We start from the raw sequence: 19,108 nt of genomic DNA, 5'->3' as shown, positions 1-19,108 counted from the left end.
CTGGGGTCATGACCTGAGCCAAAGGCAGATGCTTAACCCACTGAGCCACCCAGGCATCCCTGAGGGACTTTTTATACCATTGGCATCCAGTAGAAGGAAAATATGAGCCACATATGTAATATCACATTTGCTAGCAGTTATGTTAAAAAAAAAAAGTAATTTTTTTTAATGATTTTTATTTATTTATTTGAAAGATCAGAAGTAGTCAGAGAGGCAGGCAGAGAGAGAGAGAGGAGGAAGCAGGCTCCCTGCTGAGCAGAGAGCCCGATGCGGGGCTCGATCCCAGGACCCTGAGACCATGACCTGAGCCGAAGGCAAAGGCTTTAACCCACTGAGCCACCCAGGCGCCCCAGTAATTTTTTTTTTTTTTTGAAGATTTATTCATTTATTTGTCAGGAGAGAGAGAGGGAATGGAGGGGGAGGGGCAGAGGGAGACGCAGGCTCCCTGCTGAGCAGGTTTGATCCCAGGACCCTGAGATCATGACCTGAGCCGAAGGCAGACACCTAACCGACCGCACCACCCAGGCATCCCAAAGTGAAATTAACTTAAAAGTGTATTTAACTTAGTGTGTCCAAAAACATGATCATTTAACATGCAATCAATATCAAAAACTATGAATTAAGCTATTTCACATTTTTTTTTTTGTGCTGAGTCTTTGGATCTGGGATGTACTTGACTCTCACAGCCCCTCTCAATTCACACCATCCGTGTTCCTGGTGCTCAGTAGACACGTGTAGCCCGCGGCTCTTGTGCTGGACAGCACAGCTCTGTACTAAGCTAATGTGTTTGGGAAGCTGTCAGTGTGTTTTAAAGGGAACATGATAGGATCCAATTTATCGGTTAGAAAGAGGACTGGACTGGAATAGGACAAGACTAAAGTCAGGAAAGCCATTAGGAGCTTGCTGTTTTTCAGGCTAGAGACGGCGCTGGAAGGAGCTAAGGGGGTACCGTGGTGGAGAGTTAGAGGGAGGTGGGTGAATTCAAGAGATTTGGGGGGGAGGAGGTGGCTGGGGCTATGAGTGAATGGATGGGCTCGTGACAGAAAGGAGGCTCAGAGCAGCTGGGTTTCCAGCTTTGCCATCTGGGGGATAGTGGTGCCAGTCACTGGAGATGAAAGTCTCAAGTGGCCCTGTCTGTGAAGAGGTAGAGACACGGAGTTCCATCCAGACAGGAGGACTCGGGCGTCCTTGGACATCCCAGTGGAGATGTCCAGTGGGCATTACCAGTAGGTGTATCTCCCGGAGCACAGGAAAGATATCTGAGTTGAAATGTGGACTTAGAAAATCCTAGGAGTATTTTATTCAAAAAAAATTTTTTTAAAGACTTTATTTGTCAGAGAGTGAGAGCACAAGCAGAGAGAGTCACAGGCAGAGGGAGAAGCAGGCTCTCTGCTGAGCAAGGATGTGGGACTCGATCCCAGGACGCCAGGATCGCGACCTGAGCCAACAGCAGATGCTTGGCCAACTGAGCCATCCAGGCGTCCCCAATTTTTTTTTTCTTTTTTAGATTTTATTTATTTATTTGACAGAGAGCGAGAGAGAGGGAAGACAAGCAGGGAGAGTGGGAGAGGGAGAAGCAGGCTTCCCGCCCAGCAGGGAGCCTGGTGTGGGCCTCCATCCCAAGACCCTGGGACCATGACCTGAGCCAAAGGCAGACCTTAATGACTGAGCCACCCAGGGGCACTCTTAAAAATTTTTTTGAAAAGATTTTATTTATTTACTTGAAGAGAGAAAGAGGGGAAAGGGAGAGAGACAGTGTGGAGTCTGCTCTGAGCCCAGAGCCAGATGAGGAGGATGACCTCACCACCCTGAGATCATGGCCCGACATGCAGTCAAGGGTTGGACATTGAACCATCTGAGCCACCCAGGGCCCCCCTCCCCAGGGTTATTTTAAATACGAACTGAAGCTCTGACACTGGACGAGAGGGTAGACTGTGCAAAGGAGGCTCGCTTGGAGCCACCGGCATTTAAGGGATAGAGGAAAGCGAGCCGCCAGAGGAGGTGCGGATGGGGAGGAGGAAACCCAGGGGAAGGACACGTCACAGAGCAGAAGACAGTGTTACAAGGAAGGCATGGACAGGAGTTGAGTGGGTAGGTGGTGAATGAGCAAATCTGTCCCGTACCTAAAAACGGGTGCGAATAGTGTTTTCTCAGCTTGTTCCTGTCTCCAAATACTCTTTAGCATTTCCGCATGCCTGAATTAAATCTAAGCCTCCCTGACTCCCGTTCCTTTTTCTGATGTGGCAGATGACCACAGATGGGCCAGATCTAATTCTGCATTCTATTTATCCAACAATTATTTTGTGCCTACACTGTCTGTCATCATCCTTTGTACCGTAGAAGACACGAGTGACAGCAAGAAGTGGTGACGGTTTCCATTCATTAGACGGGCACAGCTTGAAAAAAAAAAAGAAAAGTGCACAGCTTGGTAAGAGAGACAAGGAAAACAAATAAATTACAATACAATGTGGTTAGTTCTACGGAACATTGTTTCATAAAAGTATTTTATGTTAAAATACTGATTCTCAAAACACTGGAGGGTAATGCTGTATTATTATTTCTAACAACTTTGCCTTCCCCGACTCCACTCATGCCTTGTTTTGAGCCAGCTGGAGTTGCCTTTTTAAAGCATAAATTAGCTAATGGTGGAGTTGGGGTTCTGACCAGGTCCTTCTGACCCCAAGTTCAGTGCCCTTCTAGAACTTACAGACCTATTGATATTCCTGTACACCTCCAGGGCTGGCTTCTTTCCAGTTTTATCAGGCTTGATTTTTATCATCTCGCTCCTTTCTTACAATACCATTTAGGAGTGTGTTTAGCCTCAAAATACAGAAAACCTGTTAATAATGGCAAAGAAATAGGGGTTCATTTGTCCCATGCAACACAGATGAAAGCCACCACATGGCTGCTTACCATGTGCCAGTTATTCTAGTCCCTGTGGACACAGCCGCTAACGTGGCTCACATTCTAAAGCAGGGATCAGTACATTTCATAAAGGGCCAAATAATATTATATGAAGGCTTTGCAGGCCAGAGGTTCTCTACTACAGCCACCCAAGGCTGCCCTTATAGTGGAGGAGCAGCTCTGGACAGTATGTAAACAAAGAGATGTGGCTTTGTTTCAATAAAACTTTATTTATAATACAGGAAGCCATAGTCAGCCAGCACCTGCTCTGAAGAGTGATAACTCTGTGCAAGGCATCCTGTTAGTTTGACCTACAGTATTTCATTCATTCCAGAAAAGCCCATCATATACACTTTTTCTGATGAGGAAGCTAAGGCTTAGCAAGGTGAAGTCATTTTCATGAAGGTGCACGGTGAGGAAATGCGATGGCTGTGATTCAGGTACAGGTTTGCATAAACAAAAGCTCATGCTCTCCATCACCCTTCTGTTCTGACCATGTTTCCATGTTTTATTCTCTGTCAATTATAAAATCCCAACCTGAGAGTTAATTTCATAAGATTAAGGCAAATAACGGATCTGTGATGTTAGAGGAGGCGGGAGGGGTGCCTGGGGGCGGGTTCAAGGAGGGCTCCTGGGGCCCTTGGCCAAGTTCTGTTTCTTGATCTGGGTGCTGGTTCTGTGTGTATAATCAGCGGGGAAAAATACAGTGACCTCTGTGCTTACCCCGTGTGTACCATGTGTGTATAAAATACCAATGAAAGTTTATCCCCAGGAGCGCCTGGGTAGCTCAGTCAGTTAAGCATCTGCCTTTGGCTTAGGTCATGATCTCAGGGTCCTGGGATCGAGTCCCGCATTGCATCGGGCTCCTTGCTCCATGGGGAGCCTGCTTCTCCCTCTGCCACACCCCCTGCGTGTACTCATGTGCTCTCTCAAATAAAATTTTTTTTTTCTTAAAAAAAAAAAAAAAGAAAAAAAAGTGTATCCCCAAATTCAATGAAATAAAATCACAGAGGAGCAGAAATAATGACCAGAAGGTGCCCGGAGGCTGGCTGACACAATCAGTTTTGGAAGAGCCGAGGACAAGTCTTGATTTTGGCAAACCAAGGAAGAGCCACTCACCTGTGAAAACCGGAAATTCTGGCTGGGTTTTCACCTCTGCTCTTAGTAAAGGTGCTTGAAAATACAAGATTTCTGTCCACTGGTTTCTGCCCACCCCCCTGATTCTGTTGATTTTGAGCGGGGTGGTATGTTACTGCAGCCTGGGAAAGGGCTCTGCGATCAGACTCCCAGCCCCGAAGTCAGCGCAACGAGGTGACAGGAGTGGGGCGCTGGCCCTCCTGAGCCTCGCTTTACTCGTGGGTGGAATCGGCTCGGTAGTGCCCAGCTAGTGGGGATTTTGAAAGGATCAGACGCGCTAACATCAGCCAGCATGTAACCCTGTGTGTGGGACCTACTCAGGTGTTTAGGAAGTTATTTGTCATGGCAACTCTTACCATGATCATTTTTTAAATGGATGAAAACGGAGGACATAAGAGTTAACCATCTTAATGGTCTCAAGGTGTACTGGGCAGTAGCATTAAGTATATTCACCTCGTGCCACAGGTCTCAGGAATGTTCTTCTCCTCTTTATTTTTTATTTTACTTTTTTAAAGATTTTATCTGTTCGTTAGACAGAGAGCACAAGCAGGGGAATGGCAGGGAGAGGGAGAAGCAGACTCTCCGCTGAGCAGGGCGCTCCATGCAGGACTCGATCCCAGGACCCCGGGATCATGACCTGAGCCGAAGGCAGATGCTTCACCAACTGAACCACCCTGGCGCCCCTGTTTCCATCTTTATAAAATTGAAATTGTATGCCCTTCTACAACTGCCCAATTCCCCTTTCCAAGCCCTGGGCAACCACCATTCTAATTCTGTTTCTAGGAGTTGGGCTATTCGAGATACCTCTCGGTGTACTTAAAACCCTTTTGTCTTTCTGTGACTTATTTTGCTGAGCCTCCTGTCCTCAGGGTGCATCTGCAATGTAGCATATGACAGGATATCCATTCCTTTTAAGGCTCAGCTGAGACGTGTTGAATGCATGCACCATGTTTTTGCACATGCGTGTCTGTGGGTGGACCTGGAGGTTGTGTATTTCACAACCATCAGTGTCTGTGAAGACTGCTGCAGTGAACACGTGTGCGTCCTCAGCTTAGTGTTTCGATGCTCCTGCTATGATTTTCACCTTTACCAGCTTCATCTGGGAGGCTGCTTACTTACTTGCCAAACCAAGAGGAAGTGTGATCGGTCCCACCAGATCTAAATGGGGGCTGTGGCAGCCGGCTTTGCCCCTGTGCCTGCTTGTGCATGTTAATGTGGGAAGCTAGGGTCCCCAACCAAGTTCCTGGCACACGGAGTTGTGGACCTCCATGCCTGAGTGGTCGGTCCAGACAGCTGGAGTCCCAGCCCAGCATTCCGTGCTCGGCTCACTTTCCATCACATGAAGCGCGCACGTCAGAGCGGGCTGCCCCAGTCGGGTTTGCAAAAGCCTAAGGGGAGAAGGCATGCATTCCACGGTCTAAGACAGGAGATAAGCTAGTGATAATTGGTAATCATTTATGCTCTACCCTTCATTAGACTTGTCCTCTGGCTGGCCAGTTAATAGAGTTGATGGCTGTGTGTCCGTGCGAGTTTGGCCTGCCCTTGTCCTTGGGTCCAGGCAGCCGTGCCTGTGAGACTGCCCCCACAGGAGCAGACTTGTGTTTTCATCAGCTGCTATATTGATTGGTCTTTCCGTGGCAGGAATGTGAGTCAGATCCTGGGAATCGAGACTCTACTTCATATTTGAGTTAATTGGTGGCCAGAGTCGGGGGGCTGGTAGAAGGCCAGGAAGTTGCCATTGGGGTGAACTCAGACCTGACTGTCCTTGATCGTCTCCTGTGCGCCATGACTCTGCTCCACTCCTTAATGCATCTCATTTGTTCTGCATTAGAGAGGGGGGCGAACTGGGCCAGACAGTAAACACGCAAGGCTCTGCAGACCTTGCTGTCTCTATGGCAACGCGCCAGCACTGCCCAGGGAGCCGATTCAGAGAGGTAACTTGCCCGGTACTTAACGATGAACTGCATAACCAGGTTTTTAACCAGGATTCACACACTGGCCTGCTTTCGGCTACACGTGGCTGCCTTTCCTCCCATTGGCCCTGAGGTCGGCAAGAGCTGCGTGAACCTCAGGGACGGAGATAGGTGTGGACTGCTGATCTCAGAAGCCCGTCGAGGGTACTGGGAGGGGCCGGCATTGTGGCTTGTAAATATCATTTTATTATTTTATTTTTTTAAAGATTTTATTTATTTATCGGGAGGGGGGGAGAGCGAGCACAGGCAGACAGAATTGCAGGCAGAGGCAGAGGGAGAAGCAGGCTCCTTGTCGAGCAAGGAGCCCCTTGCGGGACTCGATCCCAGGACGCTGGAATCATGACCTGAGCTGAAAGCAGCTGCTTACCCAACTGAGCCACCCAGGCGTCCCTGTAAATATCATTTTAAACATTTTCTTCGTCCTGTCACAGCTGGGTCGAATATGAACCTCTTCGATTTTGGACCTTATCTGGGAAATGAGTTTAATAAATGATGATTTTACGAGGTTGCCATGAGATACTTTAAAATGATGGGCCCAGCAGGATCCCTGCATGTAGTAGGCACCCCGATATCTGTCACATTTGGTGCTTGCATTCGAGCTCAGAAACCAACGAAGCTGGCCCACCAGTCTTGCGTTAAAGCTGTATCGCTTACCGATCTGATACGACAGTTCGCATTTTTAATAAATACCAGTAAAGCTCTGGAAGAAGATTGCCCTCTTTTTGTTAATTTTCTATCTTTCTCTGTGCCAGGAGAAAAGTTTTGCCCCGGTAGTGTTTTAGTACAGGCTGCCCTAACAAGATATCGCAGACTGGGTGACTTGAACGGCAGACAGTGTTGAAGACGTGAGTCTGAATCAGGGTGCCAGCCTGATCAGTTCTGGGTGAGGACTCGCCTTCTGGCTGGCAGGTGGAGATTCTCACTGTGTTCTCACATGGCAGAAAGAGACATCTTTCTCTTCTTTTAAGGCCACGGACCTATTGGACCAGGGCCCCACTTTTAGGACTTTATTAAACCTTCATTACCTTTTAAAGACCTATCGATACAGTCACATTGGGGGGTTAGGGCTTCGACACTAGGATTTGGGAGGGACACAGTTCAGTCAACAGCTGCAGACATGCTTTGTAGGGGCTTAAGGCCACAGAAACCACAGCTACACCCCTCTTGGGGGTTTCCCAGCCCTACCCGGGTCGGTCAGGCCTCCTTATGTTATGCTTCATAGCAGCCTATTGACCTTGCTTCTTCCTGGGGATCTGAGAACGTCATTAGCCACGAGCAGCTCTTTGTGGAACATGCCGGTTGTAAGGGATGAAGAGTGTTGCAGAACCACAGACAGAAGTTTGGGACTCCATCAGCAGTGATGTTGTGGAGTGCCTTTGTCACCATGCAGAGCAGCACTGTGGTTTGATGTGACAGTGGCTGTGTTAATGGGGCAGTTCTCAGAGGAGGCTTTTCTTGAGCATAGAGAGTCTGAGAAGAGGATGGATTGGTAGAAAAAGAGAGCAGTGGGTCATCTTCCATTTCCTTTTTTTTCTTTTTTAAAAGATTTTATTTATTTATTTACTTATTTGACAGAGAGAAAGATCACAAGTAGGCAGAGAGGCAGGCAGAGAGAGAGAGAGAGGGAGAAGCAGGCTTCCCGCTGAGCAGAGAGCCTGATGTGGGGCTCCATCCCAGGTCCCGGACCATGACCTGAGCCGAAGGCAGAGGCTTAACCCTCTGAGCCACCCAGGTGCCCCTCATCTTCCATTTCTTAAGCTGGGAAGATACATGTTTTTTTGTTTTTATTTTGTTTATATTTGGTTTCTAATTAATAGACTTCTTTAAAGATTTTATCCATTTATTTGACAGAGACAGAGAGAGAGAGAACCTGAGGAGGGGGAGCAGGAGGCAGAGGGAGAGGGAGAAGAAGACTTCCCCCTAAGCAGAGACCCGGGTGTGAGGCTAGATCCCAGGATCCCAGCATAGATTTGAATCTTGCCTTTTTGTCCAGTCTCATAATCCTGCTTTTTAATTGGGGGTGTTTAGAGCATTTACGTGTAGTGTGATTGTTGATAATGATTTAAATGGGTCATCTTGCTATTTTCTGTTTGTCTTCTCCATTCTTGGGTTTTTTTTTTTTTTCTTTTAAGATTTTATTTATCTGTCAGAGAGAGAGAGAGCATGAGCAGGGGAGAGAGGGAGATGGAGAGGCAGGCTCCCTGCTAAATAGGGAGCCCAGTGTGGGGCTCAATCCCAGGGATCATGATCTGAGCCGGAGGCAGATGCTTAACCAACTGAGTCATGCAGGTACCCCTTCTTCACATTCCTTATGCTTGAGGTTTTCTGAGATTTTCAGATCTGTCAGGTTTATCGTTTCCATCAAATTTGGAAAAATTTCAGCCATTATTTCTTCTAATATTCTGTCTGGGGTTTTTTGCCCCTCCCTTGCCATCTTTTATCCTTTGTGACTTCAATTCTCCATGCATGTTAGGCTGCCCAAAGTTGATCTACAGTTCTCTGGTGCTCTATTAACTTCTTCTTGTTTTAAAAATTTCGTTTATTTATTTGACAGACAGAGATCACAGGTAGGAAAAGAGGCAGGCAGAGATAAAAGGGAAGCAGGTTCCCTGCAGAGCCGAGAGCCCGATGTGGGGCTTGATCCCAGGACCCTGAAATCATGACCTGAGCTAAAGGCAGAAGCTTAACCTACAGAGTCACCCAGGCGCCCCATTAGTTTCTTGATACTACTTCTCTGTTTCATTTTGAATTGTTTCTGTTGCTTCATCTTCAAGTTCATTAGTATTTTTTCTGCAGTGTCTAATCTGATTTCAGTTTCATCCTATATCTTTTGTTGTTTTTTGAATCTCACACAGTGTTGTTTTTGTCTCTAGAGGTTTCATCTAAGTCTTTTATTTCTTCTGTATGTCAACATTGAACATAAGGAATGCAGTTGTAATTAACTATCTTTATGTCCTTCACTAATTCTAACACCTGTGTTCCATGTCAGATTTTTTTTTGTGTGTATGTGTGTGTGTGTGTGTGATTATGGGCCCTATTTTTCTGCTTCCTTATATGTCTGGTGATTTTCTTTATTGGATGTCAGATATTGTGACTTTTACCTTGTTGAATCCTGGATATTTTATATTCCTATAAACTTTTATTGAGTATCCTGGGATGCAATTAAGTTATTTGGAAACCATTTAGTCCTTTCAGATCTGGATTTTAAGACATGTTAGATGGGACTGGTTTGGTGTATACTCTCAGGTTAATTATTACTTACTGCTAAGGGACAGCCATTCTGTACCTTACCCAGTACCCCAGAAATCATGAGGTTGTCTGGTCCGGCTGGTGAGAAATAGTAGTAGTCCTGACACTATGTGAGCTCTAGGTCTGATACCTTGAGTCATTTCATTGGTTCTTTGTCCCCAGTCTTGGGTACTTTTATTATAAGGTGACATTGATCAGTATTCAGTTGATGACTCTCAAAGGGAACCTTCTGTACTCTCTCAAATGCTCTTTCTGGAGGGAGATTTCTCAGCCCCATCTTTTTAATTCATGGGTTTGCCAGATACTTCCTCCCTGTACCATGGTCCAGAACTTGCTCAAGGCAGAAAGCTGGGGCAAGTGTAGTGATTGTGATTCTCTTTACTTGTCTCTCAGGGATCACTGTTTCTAACTGTCTGGTGTCCTGAGCTTTCGGATTTGTTGTGCTAAGTATATTTTTCTTTTGGTTTTGTTTTGTTTTGTTTTTCATATAGGAAGATAAATCCAGTCCCTGTTAATCTATGTTGAGCAGAATAAAAAAAACGTCTAACAGGTTTAAAAAGAAAGCCACACTTACCATTAATATGAAAAAGTTACATTTAAGCAAATTGTTATAAAAATTCAAAGTCTAGTTGTTTCTTGTAGGAGTCAGCTTGTGGAAAGACTACTTTGTTGCCATGAATTCTAGACACTGGATAATTTGCTGTAACATTTTATCTCATTCCTATATGTGTTACAGTCGAAATTTTTTTATCACATGCAGTTTTGGTTTTTAAACCTGAAGAGGTGAGCTAAGCTTTTGTTGAGTCTGTTAGCTTTTAGACGAGCAGCATATTATTTGCAGAAAAAGCACAAGGTTGGGGTCAAATGAACTTGATCTTGCAGCCTGGCTGTGTGTGACCTTGGGCAGCTTAAAGAAGCTTTCTGAACTCGGCTTCCTTCCTGTGTAAAATGACCGCATCGTCAGGAACATTAAATGAGAATATATAAGCAGTTGTCTAGTGCCTGGACTGCAGGACATGCTCAAGAAATGGTCTCTTCTCAGTATTCTAATACCAAGTAACTGAGTTTCTTTCAATAAGAACCTTTCCAAAATACCTCAGATATTTTAGCTGCCTACAAAATCTACCTAAAATGTCACCCACCAAAATAACAGAGGCTAAAGATGTCGAAGGGAAAGACGAGAAACCACTTTGGGAACAGTGGTTGACTTTGCCTTTCCTTACATACCTAAGCGTTGAAGTGTTTCTTCTAACACTACCATTAACCGAAGATCAGAGGAAAGTAGGGAGCCTGACTGAAATGTAGGCAGACGTAAGAAGACGGGGCTAGAAAGCTCTGGAAGGTAGATGTTAGGGGCTGAGTTGTGTCTCCTTGAAATTTGTTTGTTGAAGCTCTAATACCCAGTACCTCAGAACAAGACTGTACTTGAGGATAGGGCCTCTAAGGAGGTGGTGAAGTTAACGTGAGGCCAGGAGAGTAGGCTCTCATCCAGGCGACAGTTGTCACCTTACAAAGAGGGAAGTTGGATGTACCCAAGAGACACCAGGGGTGTATGTCCACAGAAACATGATCACGGGAGCACAGGGCCAGAAGGCAGCCATTTGCAAGTCAAGGAGACCTTGGGAGAAGCCAAGCCCATGACACGTGAGCCTCCAGAGCTGTGAGGAAATTTTTTTAAAGTGTGTTGTCCAAGTCCCCTAGTCTGTGGTGGTTTGGCCCAGCAGCCCCAGCAACCTCTTACTAGCCCGGAAGTTCCCTGATTCAGTGAGCTGTACTGACGAGACTGACATTTTGAGAAATCCATTCATGTTAACCAAATCCCCTTACAGTCCGGTAACATGGCCCTGTAGGGGCGCTCTGGAGACCAGCAGCATGGTTTTGGAAAGAACAGGGATGTGTGGCTTGGTCGAAGGGGTGGATAGTGGGATTAGGCATAGATCATTACAGCTGTGACCTTCTGGGGAGCCAGTTGGCAGGGAAAGAAATATGATGGCGCTTCGGTCACCTTTTTAAATTGGCCGGAGCTTGCTTCCGTTCTACTTAGGTTGAGTGGAGAAGTGATCTGTCTTTGATGACCTCGTCCAGTTCAGGTGCTTTCCAGTGGCCCTCTCTATATATCAAAACTTCCGTGTTTGACTTCTGACAAGCAGCAACCCTATTTGTCTTCTTGCTCCTTATAGCTCATCCATTTAGGGTAATTTAAGTCCTCTCTGTGCAAGACCTTTTCAGAGCCCTGCAGCTAACACTGTAACTGGTAAACAGAGAGGTTCTCGGAGACCCTGAGTTCTCCCCCCAACCCCCTGGGTGAGCCATGACGTGATCGATGGCCCCCAGCGTGACTGCTGCCACGGAGCCCTACTCTACAGCCTCATGCCTGCTGGTCTGATGTTCCCAGACCTGCTTGTTCTAAAACCACATGCTCCGTTGGCTCAAACTGGTGCTTGTGTTTGATGCTTGCCACAGAAATGCCAAAAACAGACGAGAGCTGTTTTAAAACAATTCATAAAATTGGCATTGATGTTGCCAGAGCACAGTCGTTTTGTCCCAAGTGGTTTGTGGAAGTTGAGGCAGATTCTGCAGCAGAACTGGCGATGGGGAAGCTTCTCGGAGGGGGTTCCCTGAGGCAGCTATGGTGGCCAGGCGAGCGCAGGCCTGCGACCCAGAAATGGAAACTCGCATTCTCTATTTTAGTTCTCATTTATTTGACCTTTCAGTAGTTCTTGGTATAATTCCTTCTGGAAACGCTGTCTTCCCATGGCTTCTGTGACGTAACTTTTCCTTTTTTCCCTTCTGTCCTCGTTGCTTCCACCTGCCTGTTCCATGGCGGAGGCGCCATCTTGGGTCATGGCATTTCATCCTCTGGACTCGGTGAGACTGCCTTCCCCTCCACGGAGTCAGGGTGGAGGCGACTTCTAATGTGAGATGTCCGGTCCGGGCTTCACCTCTGGGCTCTAGACACATGCGCCCCACCATTGCCATACTGTCTCTTGCTCATGAAATCCAAGGACACCTCATAAAATCAAAGTCTAGAATCTCCATCCTGGCCCTCTTCCGGTACTCCTGTCTTTGTGAATGGCGCCAACGTCTATCCAGAGGCCCTCAGGGGAAATCCTAGTATAGATTTGGTCATTATCTCCTCCCTGAGCCACCATATCCAGTCCGTCAGTAAATCCCTTTTGATTTTACCTCTTAAATTTTTCTTCAGTCCACCCACTTTCCCCCATCCCTGCTTCTGCACCCCTGGTCCAGAATAGTGTTCCCTCTCGCCCAGACAATTGCTGTGGGCCAGTCCACATCTCCTCCGGCCCTTCTGTCCTCACACTGCCAGCTTCATCTTTTTAAAGATAGCACATCTGATGTCGTCAGCCCTGTGCTTAAATCTAACTTCATATTGCTCTGAGGACAAGGATGAAGAATGGCAACATGGCGGCGGGGGCGGGGGGTGCAGTCTGACCCCTTCCTGACCCACCCGCCTTGCTCTGGGGCTGTGGCATTCCCTTCACATCTCCACACGACGTCATCTTCGGGGACTCATTCCCTCAACAATGTTGTGTTCACATCAGGTCTCGTGTTCCCCCCCCACATCCATGCCTGGTCAGACCTCCATCCCAGCCCTTGGGAGTCCTCTGCCCTCCCTTCAGTCAGTTTCTGTCACACAACTTCACTTTTGTCAGGAAGGGTTTGGTTCCTGTCTCTTCCTCACTAGACCATCAGTTCCATAAAGCAGGAACCATGCTAAGTTTGTCTCATCACTGGATTCCCAGAACCTAACATGGGGATGCGGTAATTTTTTGTTAAATGAATAAAAAAGTTAAGAACAGGGTTTTAAGTTCCAACTCCGTGTACTGATGGTCTCAATCTCCGTTTCTTATCCCATGGAAATACATTTGGCACCTTTTCCATCTGTTAGGCATCTTAAAAAATACATCTCGCAAACGATGATTGCGGTTTTAAATGTTTATGTTCTCACGTTTGAAGGTTGAGGTTTATAATTATCACAGTGGAGATAAACCTATGTCAAGTAATGCCATTATTTTATTTTCAAGTTTATTTATGTAACTAATCTCTACATACAACCTGGGGCTTGATCTCACGATCCTGAGATCAAGAATCACATCTCCTCCAGCTGAGCCAGCCAGATCCCCCTAATATCATTGTTTCGTTGTTGTTAATGTTGTTTGTCCCCCTTACAGGAGAGTGGTAGGGGATGGGAAATACTGAAATGAGAATTTCATTAAGAAATATTACTGCTTGGGGGCACCTGGGTGGCTCAGTTGGTTAAGCAACTGCCTTCAGCTCAGGTCATGATCCCAAGGTCCTGGGATCGAGCCCCACGGCAGGCTCGCCATCAGGCTCCCTGCTCAGTGGGGAGCCTGCTTCTCCCTCTGCTTCACTGCCTGCTTGTGCTCTTCTGCTCTCTGTCAAATAAATAAATTAAAAAAAAAATTTAAAGAAATATTACTGATTGGAGAAGGTGAATGGGGAAAGAGTAACCTGAGTAAGTAGAGATTTAACATTTTTAGTGTTTCCATTGTGAAAATTCTTAGTGCTCACTTAAGGTGATTTAGATAATGGAGAAAGGCAGGAAATCATCCATCTTCCAACCTCCCCAACACATTTTCCCACATACTTAAATATTCCACAAGAACATCATTTTTAATGTCTGAGTGATAACGTGTCCTATTGGAGATTACTTATTTATTTGGTGTTATTGTAAAAAATTTTCACCATCAGAAATGCTAATCACAGCATTTTTATTTCACCTAAATCTTTGCGTGCATCACTGTACAATTTCCCAAAGTTCCATGACTGGATGAAAAGTACGTGTAGGAGTGGGGGTTTTTAAGGCTTCAGATAATTATTACCTAATTAGTCTCCAGAAATAGACCAATTCATTTCTCCACCAATAGCGTTAAGACACTGCAGGTTTCCCTGCCAAGCTGGGGTATTACGGTACAAATATACAGATACCTATACTCCTATCCTGGTGCAAATTTAGTGGGTGGAATTGGTATTTGATTTTTCTGCCTTGCATTTGTAGTGTGGATTGCTCCTGAATTTGAACAATTTCCCTGTTAGCTATTGTTACTTTTTTTTTTTCTTCTGTCAGTTACCTGTTAATTCTTTGGATCGTTCAAGAGTGTTGTGTTTTTCATATTTACTTGTAAGAACCTGTTTACGTTAAGCACAGTAACCGTGTCTTCAGTAGAACCCTTTCCACATGACCACCAGTTCAGAAGGAGTTCAGAGAAAAGCAGCGTGTGAAATCAGATAATATGGTTAAATGATGCTTTATCCTTAAGGGCAGTTGGCTGCACTCTCTTAATTTTGCCTCCTATCCTGCCTGTGTGTGAAAAGAATCTGGACTTTGAAGCTGGACAGGCCTGGTTTCAGTCCTTACTCTGCCTGTCTGGACAAATGATGGTTCTTGTCTACAAGTCTCTGTTCCTCTTCTAGGCAACCTGAATCCTTCTGGCCTTGTTTTGAGAGGTTGGAAGCTTCTGGATAGTGCCTGGTGCACAGAGATACATTCCCTTCCTATTTCTTCCCTTCCCGTATGCCTCAAAGATGTGCTGTTCTGTAAATGCGAACAACACGTGGGTATTTGTTTCATTAAGGAACATGTGTTTTCACTCCCCCTGTAGCCAGACGTGCAGTGGGGCCTCGGGGTTTGCTGAGGAACTAGCTGTGGGAGAAGAGTACAAAGAGAGGCAAAGAAGTCTTAGTTCACTCTTGACATCTGGGAGAGGTTTTCAACTCCGAAGCTCAGGGATGATATCAGCAAATTTGGATCTATACTATGCAAGTGGTAGGTGATGGGAGATACACCATCCTGCAGCAAAAAGGAACAGACGGCCTCAAATACTCAAAAATATGGTGATTTTAAACAGCTCCAAGTCAAGTCTCAAAATATTGTGCTCTTCCATTGAGAATTTGTCTCAATCTGTTTTTTCTTTCGTAGGTGTGGCTGGATCTCTTAAAACCTATTGTCAAGCAGATTAGAAGTAAGTATCTCCCTTGTGTTTAACAGTGATGTTAAGTGTGAAGCCAGACTAGTTCCTTTTCTAGACACCATTGGCCCTGTTGCGTTTAGCGAGCTGGTGGCACAGATTCTTGGTGGTGGTGGTTGTTTTTTTTTTTTTTAACCCCGTGATTTCCTGTCCTCATCCACTAAACCAACTGCAATTAAAATGTCACTTCTGCAATTTTAATATTTAACAATTTGGTCATCAAAACCTTGCTTGGAAAATCCAATCTCGATTCATAGCTAACGCATATTGTTCATCCCAGGCTAATTGAGCTTGCCTTGGTCAAGGCCCGTGTTTGTTACTGTCACTTTTGAAGGGGAAGGTGGAGCCCCGTATTCCAAAGACGGGGGTTAGGTTATCTGTCCTGCCTCTCCAAAGCCTGGGAAATCAGAGTGCAAGTGTTGTGTGGAAACAACGAGGTGCCCGAAAGTGTCTGGGGCACTCGTGGCTTTCTGAATGGCGAGTAGAACTGAAGGGAGTCTGGCTTGCATTTATATCGTGTGCTGGAGAAGATTAAGGAGGAGTAAGGAACGAAGGCAGGCTTTCTCTCTCCCTTCTTGTTGAGACTCAGACCCGGACAGCACCTCCACTCTCCGCCCCCCACTCTTGGTTTTGAGGTCAAGTTCAGAGTCTAAATGCTCCCTCCCTGCATCCCCGGCCTGGGCAGAAGTCCCAGGATAGAAACAGAATCGGATTCCATTAGTGGAACAGGAAGCACCAGGACACCTCGCTGCGATCATTTCAATGTCTGACTAAGAAACCCCACTGGGCCACTTCTAACAATTTATGTGGGTGTAATAACCAGGCGCGCAGCGTCTGTAGGGCCCTTATGCGTTTGAAATTGATGTTGATCTTCTGTCATTTAAATTAAGCAATTATTGATGCTGAAAATGAAACCTCCATTGTTTGTTTAATGTTTATGGGTTTATGGGGCGGCTAGCCAGAACCTGAGCATGGAGAGCCGGACGTGTGGGGGAGCCTGTTGCTGAGAAGCCCCCAGACCTGGTGGGTGGAGGTAGCGAAACATCCAGAATGATGGCTTGTGTGCCTGCAGTAACTCCTGGGAAATGCTCGGTGTGGAACAGCGTCTTTCAGCATGTTGCCAAATGCAGACCGGAGATACCCTCTGTTGCCCTTGGGTCCACCCTGAGCGGGGCTTCTCCTCCAATCCCCGTGGGCTGTGACTAGTTGGGTGTGAGACAGAGCTGTCCTTCTGCATTGAGGGACAGCCTCTTTCTCGTTTCAGGCTGTAGAAGGATCTGGTAGCCTCGCGGAATTTGCCGCGGACAGGAGACAGGCTGGCTTTCTGTCTTCCCCATTTGGCCACGTTACTTTATGATCCAGCCTCGACAGGCGAGGGGTTTTGTTCATTGTTAGTGTGGTCAGGGACAAGGGACCCAGTGTCCCTGGGCTTCAGTATTTCTGTGCCTCATTTTTCTCCTAATTTTCTGTCTCTTGTCCACATCTTCATCTTCTGTCGCTTTTGGGGTTTTTTTCCCTCAACTTAAATGGGTGATCACAGATGATGATACAACATTATTTTTTGTGACAGCGAAAGGTAGAGCAAAGAGACGTTTTCTGCTTTTGCACAACTGCTGTTAAAATTTGGATTTCATTATATTTCCTTCTATTTCATAGACCTTAGTAAACTCGTGGCTATCATTCCAAAGGGCAGAACCTGTAAGACTGCTCTGGTCTATAATTCATATAAGCTTATATATATCTGATAGATATGAAATTTGATACATGTATCAGAACAAGCTCTGATTCAGGTTATAAATTATTGTAATTAACTTGATGTTCTTTTTTTTTTTTAAGATTTTATTTACTTATTTGACAGAGAGAGATCACAAGTAGGCAGAGAGGCAGGTAGAGAGAGAAAGAGGAGGAAGCAGGCTCCCTGCTGAGCGGAGAGCCCGATGCAGGACTCGATCCCAGGACCCTGAGATCGTGACCTGAGCCAAAGGCAGCGGCTTAACCCACTGAGCTACCCAGGCGCCCTTGATGTTCTGTTTTAATTCTGAAGAGTTTCCCATCTCCTTGATCTGCTCCCTGTCCACGCATCCTGGGTCTGCTTCCTGATTTTGGCAGAACTCATCTGCAGACGGTTGAGAGGGCTGAGGCTGAGGGCTGAGGGCTGGGCCACGCCTTGTTTGTCTTCTCTCCAGAGCTCAGGGGAGCACCTGGTAGGTGCTCCTACATATTTGATGAGCCCATCAGCAGCTCTACCTGGTGGAGAGCTTAAAATCCTAAATCCTAAAACCGACTGACATTTTCATTTTTCCCTCAAGTTACCCAAAGGAGGCCTCCATTTGGACTAAAAGCGCCAATTAGATAAATTTTTTAAGGCAAATGCCTGTTTTTACAATCTGAGTACAGTTTAAGTCTTCAGAGGAAAAGGTTAATACCTGAACCAAACAGTCAGGTCACAGCATTGTTTTAGAACAGGCAGCTGTGTCTCTGCGACGTGGGAGTGGGAATTAGTACCTCAGCTGCCGCTTCAGTGACCCGGATGTCAGCAGATGTGCTCTTGGCAGCTTGGAATGAGACTCATTATTTGGTGTCTGATATACCCTCTGAAGTCTTTTTCCTTAATTGCACTTGAAACAAATCAATAAATGCTTTCCTGCTTTCTCTCCCCGCCTTTTAGGGCCAAAGCATGTTGTTGTCAAGTTTGTGGTGAAATTCTTTCCACCTGACCACACACAACTCCAAGAAGAACTCACAAGGTTAGTGGTTTGGAAACTGGGTATTTATTGCCACGGGGTGCCGAGGAGAATAGAAGGTCCGTGTTCTCCACTGTCTGATGACACATATCCACAGCGCTTCCCTGACCGGCGTCTGCGCTGTCCTTCCTGTAACCCTTTGCTCCCAGCTCCGCCTACAAACAGGGCAAGAGAGAAAGCACCACGTTTTCCTCAAAACCTGGTTTCTTGAAAGCTAAGCCGTGAAGGGAACTGGGCTTGTGACCTCTCCCGGTCCTAGTTCTTTCTTCTGTGTGTCACATCACAGGACGGTTTGGGGAAGTCAGACTCTGGGAAACCAAGATGGTAGCTCAGTGTCTTTTAGTTGCTGCCATGGGTGCGTGGGCATGAGCCAATGCTCGGTTTCTTTGAAAGCTGGCCAAGTGGGAGAAGCGAGAGTATGGAGTCAGGCCTGCCCTTGGTCCCTGTGTGACTGGCCAGCTTCCGTGCTCCCTCTGTCCCTCTGCTCATTGCCCTGTTCAGTGCGACTCTGCTGGCACCTGGCCAGGGTTGTCTTGAGGAGAAGCAGGATTATGCACGAGGTGGCTGGAGCCCGTAGGGAGGCCATGCATGATCGCATCATCGCCATCATTGTGTAACTTGCAGAAGACACACGATATACGCTAGGGGAGAGCAGAGCCTGGTGGGAATGCCTGAAGACAGAGTGTCACCCTTTCAAGAGTGCCCGGATGAGTGACCTACTAGTCTGGCCAGCCAGATTCTTCCCACACATGGCTTTCAAGCTGTTGCTGATTAGGCTAAGCGTGTCCCTTCCTTGTCCTCCTCTTGGTATGGAGCACAATGTCTTGGGTGGTTGACCGTCATTTAGCAAAGGAACGGAGGCATTCCATCAACAGTGCTTAGGAAGTGGGCGCTGTATGCGTTGTCCTAGGCTCTGGGAATATGGTGGTGAAAAGGCAAGCCTGACTCTCATAGGAGCGGATAAAATGATTAAATGAACGAGAACAAATATCAGATAATGGTAAGATCTCTGTAGGTAACTGAGGAAGGATGATAGGATGGACAGTTACGACCAGGTGACAGCTTCAGATGGGTCAGTCTGAGGAAGTGG

The 19,108-nt window shown here is 46.3% G+C and overlaps 1 protein-coding gene across 4 annotated transcripts in view; it reads left to right on the top strand.

Annotated features, from left to right (window-relative positions):
- Nucleotides 1-19,108, top strand: part of FARP1 (FERM, ARH/RhoGEF and pleckstrin domain protein 1) — a 273,312-nt gene that overhangs the window by 180,096 nt on the left and 74,108 nt on the right. For all 4 annotated transcript variants that reach the window (XM_032315064.1, XM_032315065.1, XM_032315063.1 and 1 more), the window contains 2 exons: nucleotides 15,226-15,268; nucleotides 17,943-18,021. In XM_032315064.1, the coding sequence (XP_032170955.1) occupies nucleotides 15,226-15,268; nucleotides 17,943-18,021 (122 nt within the window). The remainder of the gene's footprint in view (nucleotides 1-15,225; nucleotides 15,269-17,942; nucleotides 18,022-19,108) is intronic.

Source organism: Mustela erminea, chromosome 15, assembly GCF_009829155.1.
Source record: "Mustela erminea isolate mMusErm1 chromosome 15, mMusErm1.Pri, whole genome shotgun sequence".
Taxonomy (NCBI): Eukaryota; Metazoa; Chordata; class Mammalia; order Carnivora; family Mustelidae; genus Mustela; species Mustela erminea.
The sequence above is the reverse complement of the archived record's forward strand: the minus strand, read 5'-3'. Positions and strand labels throughout refer to the sequence as shown.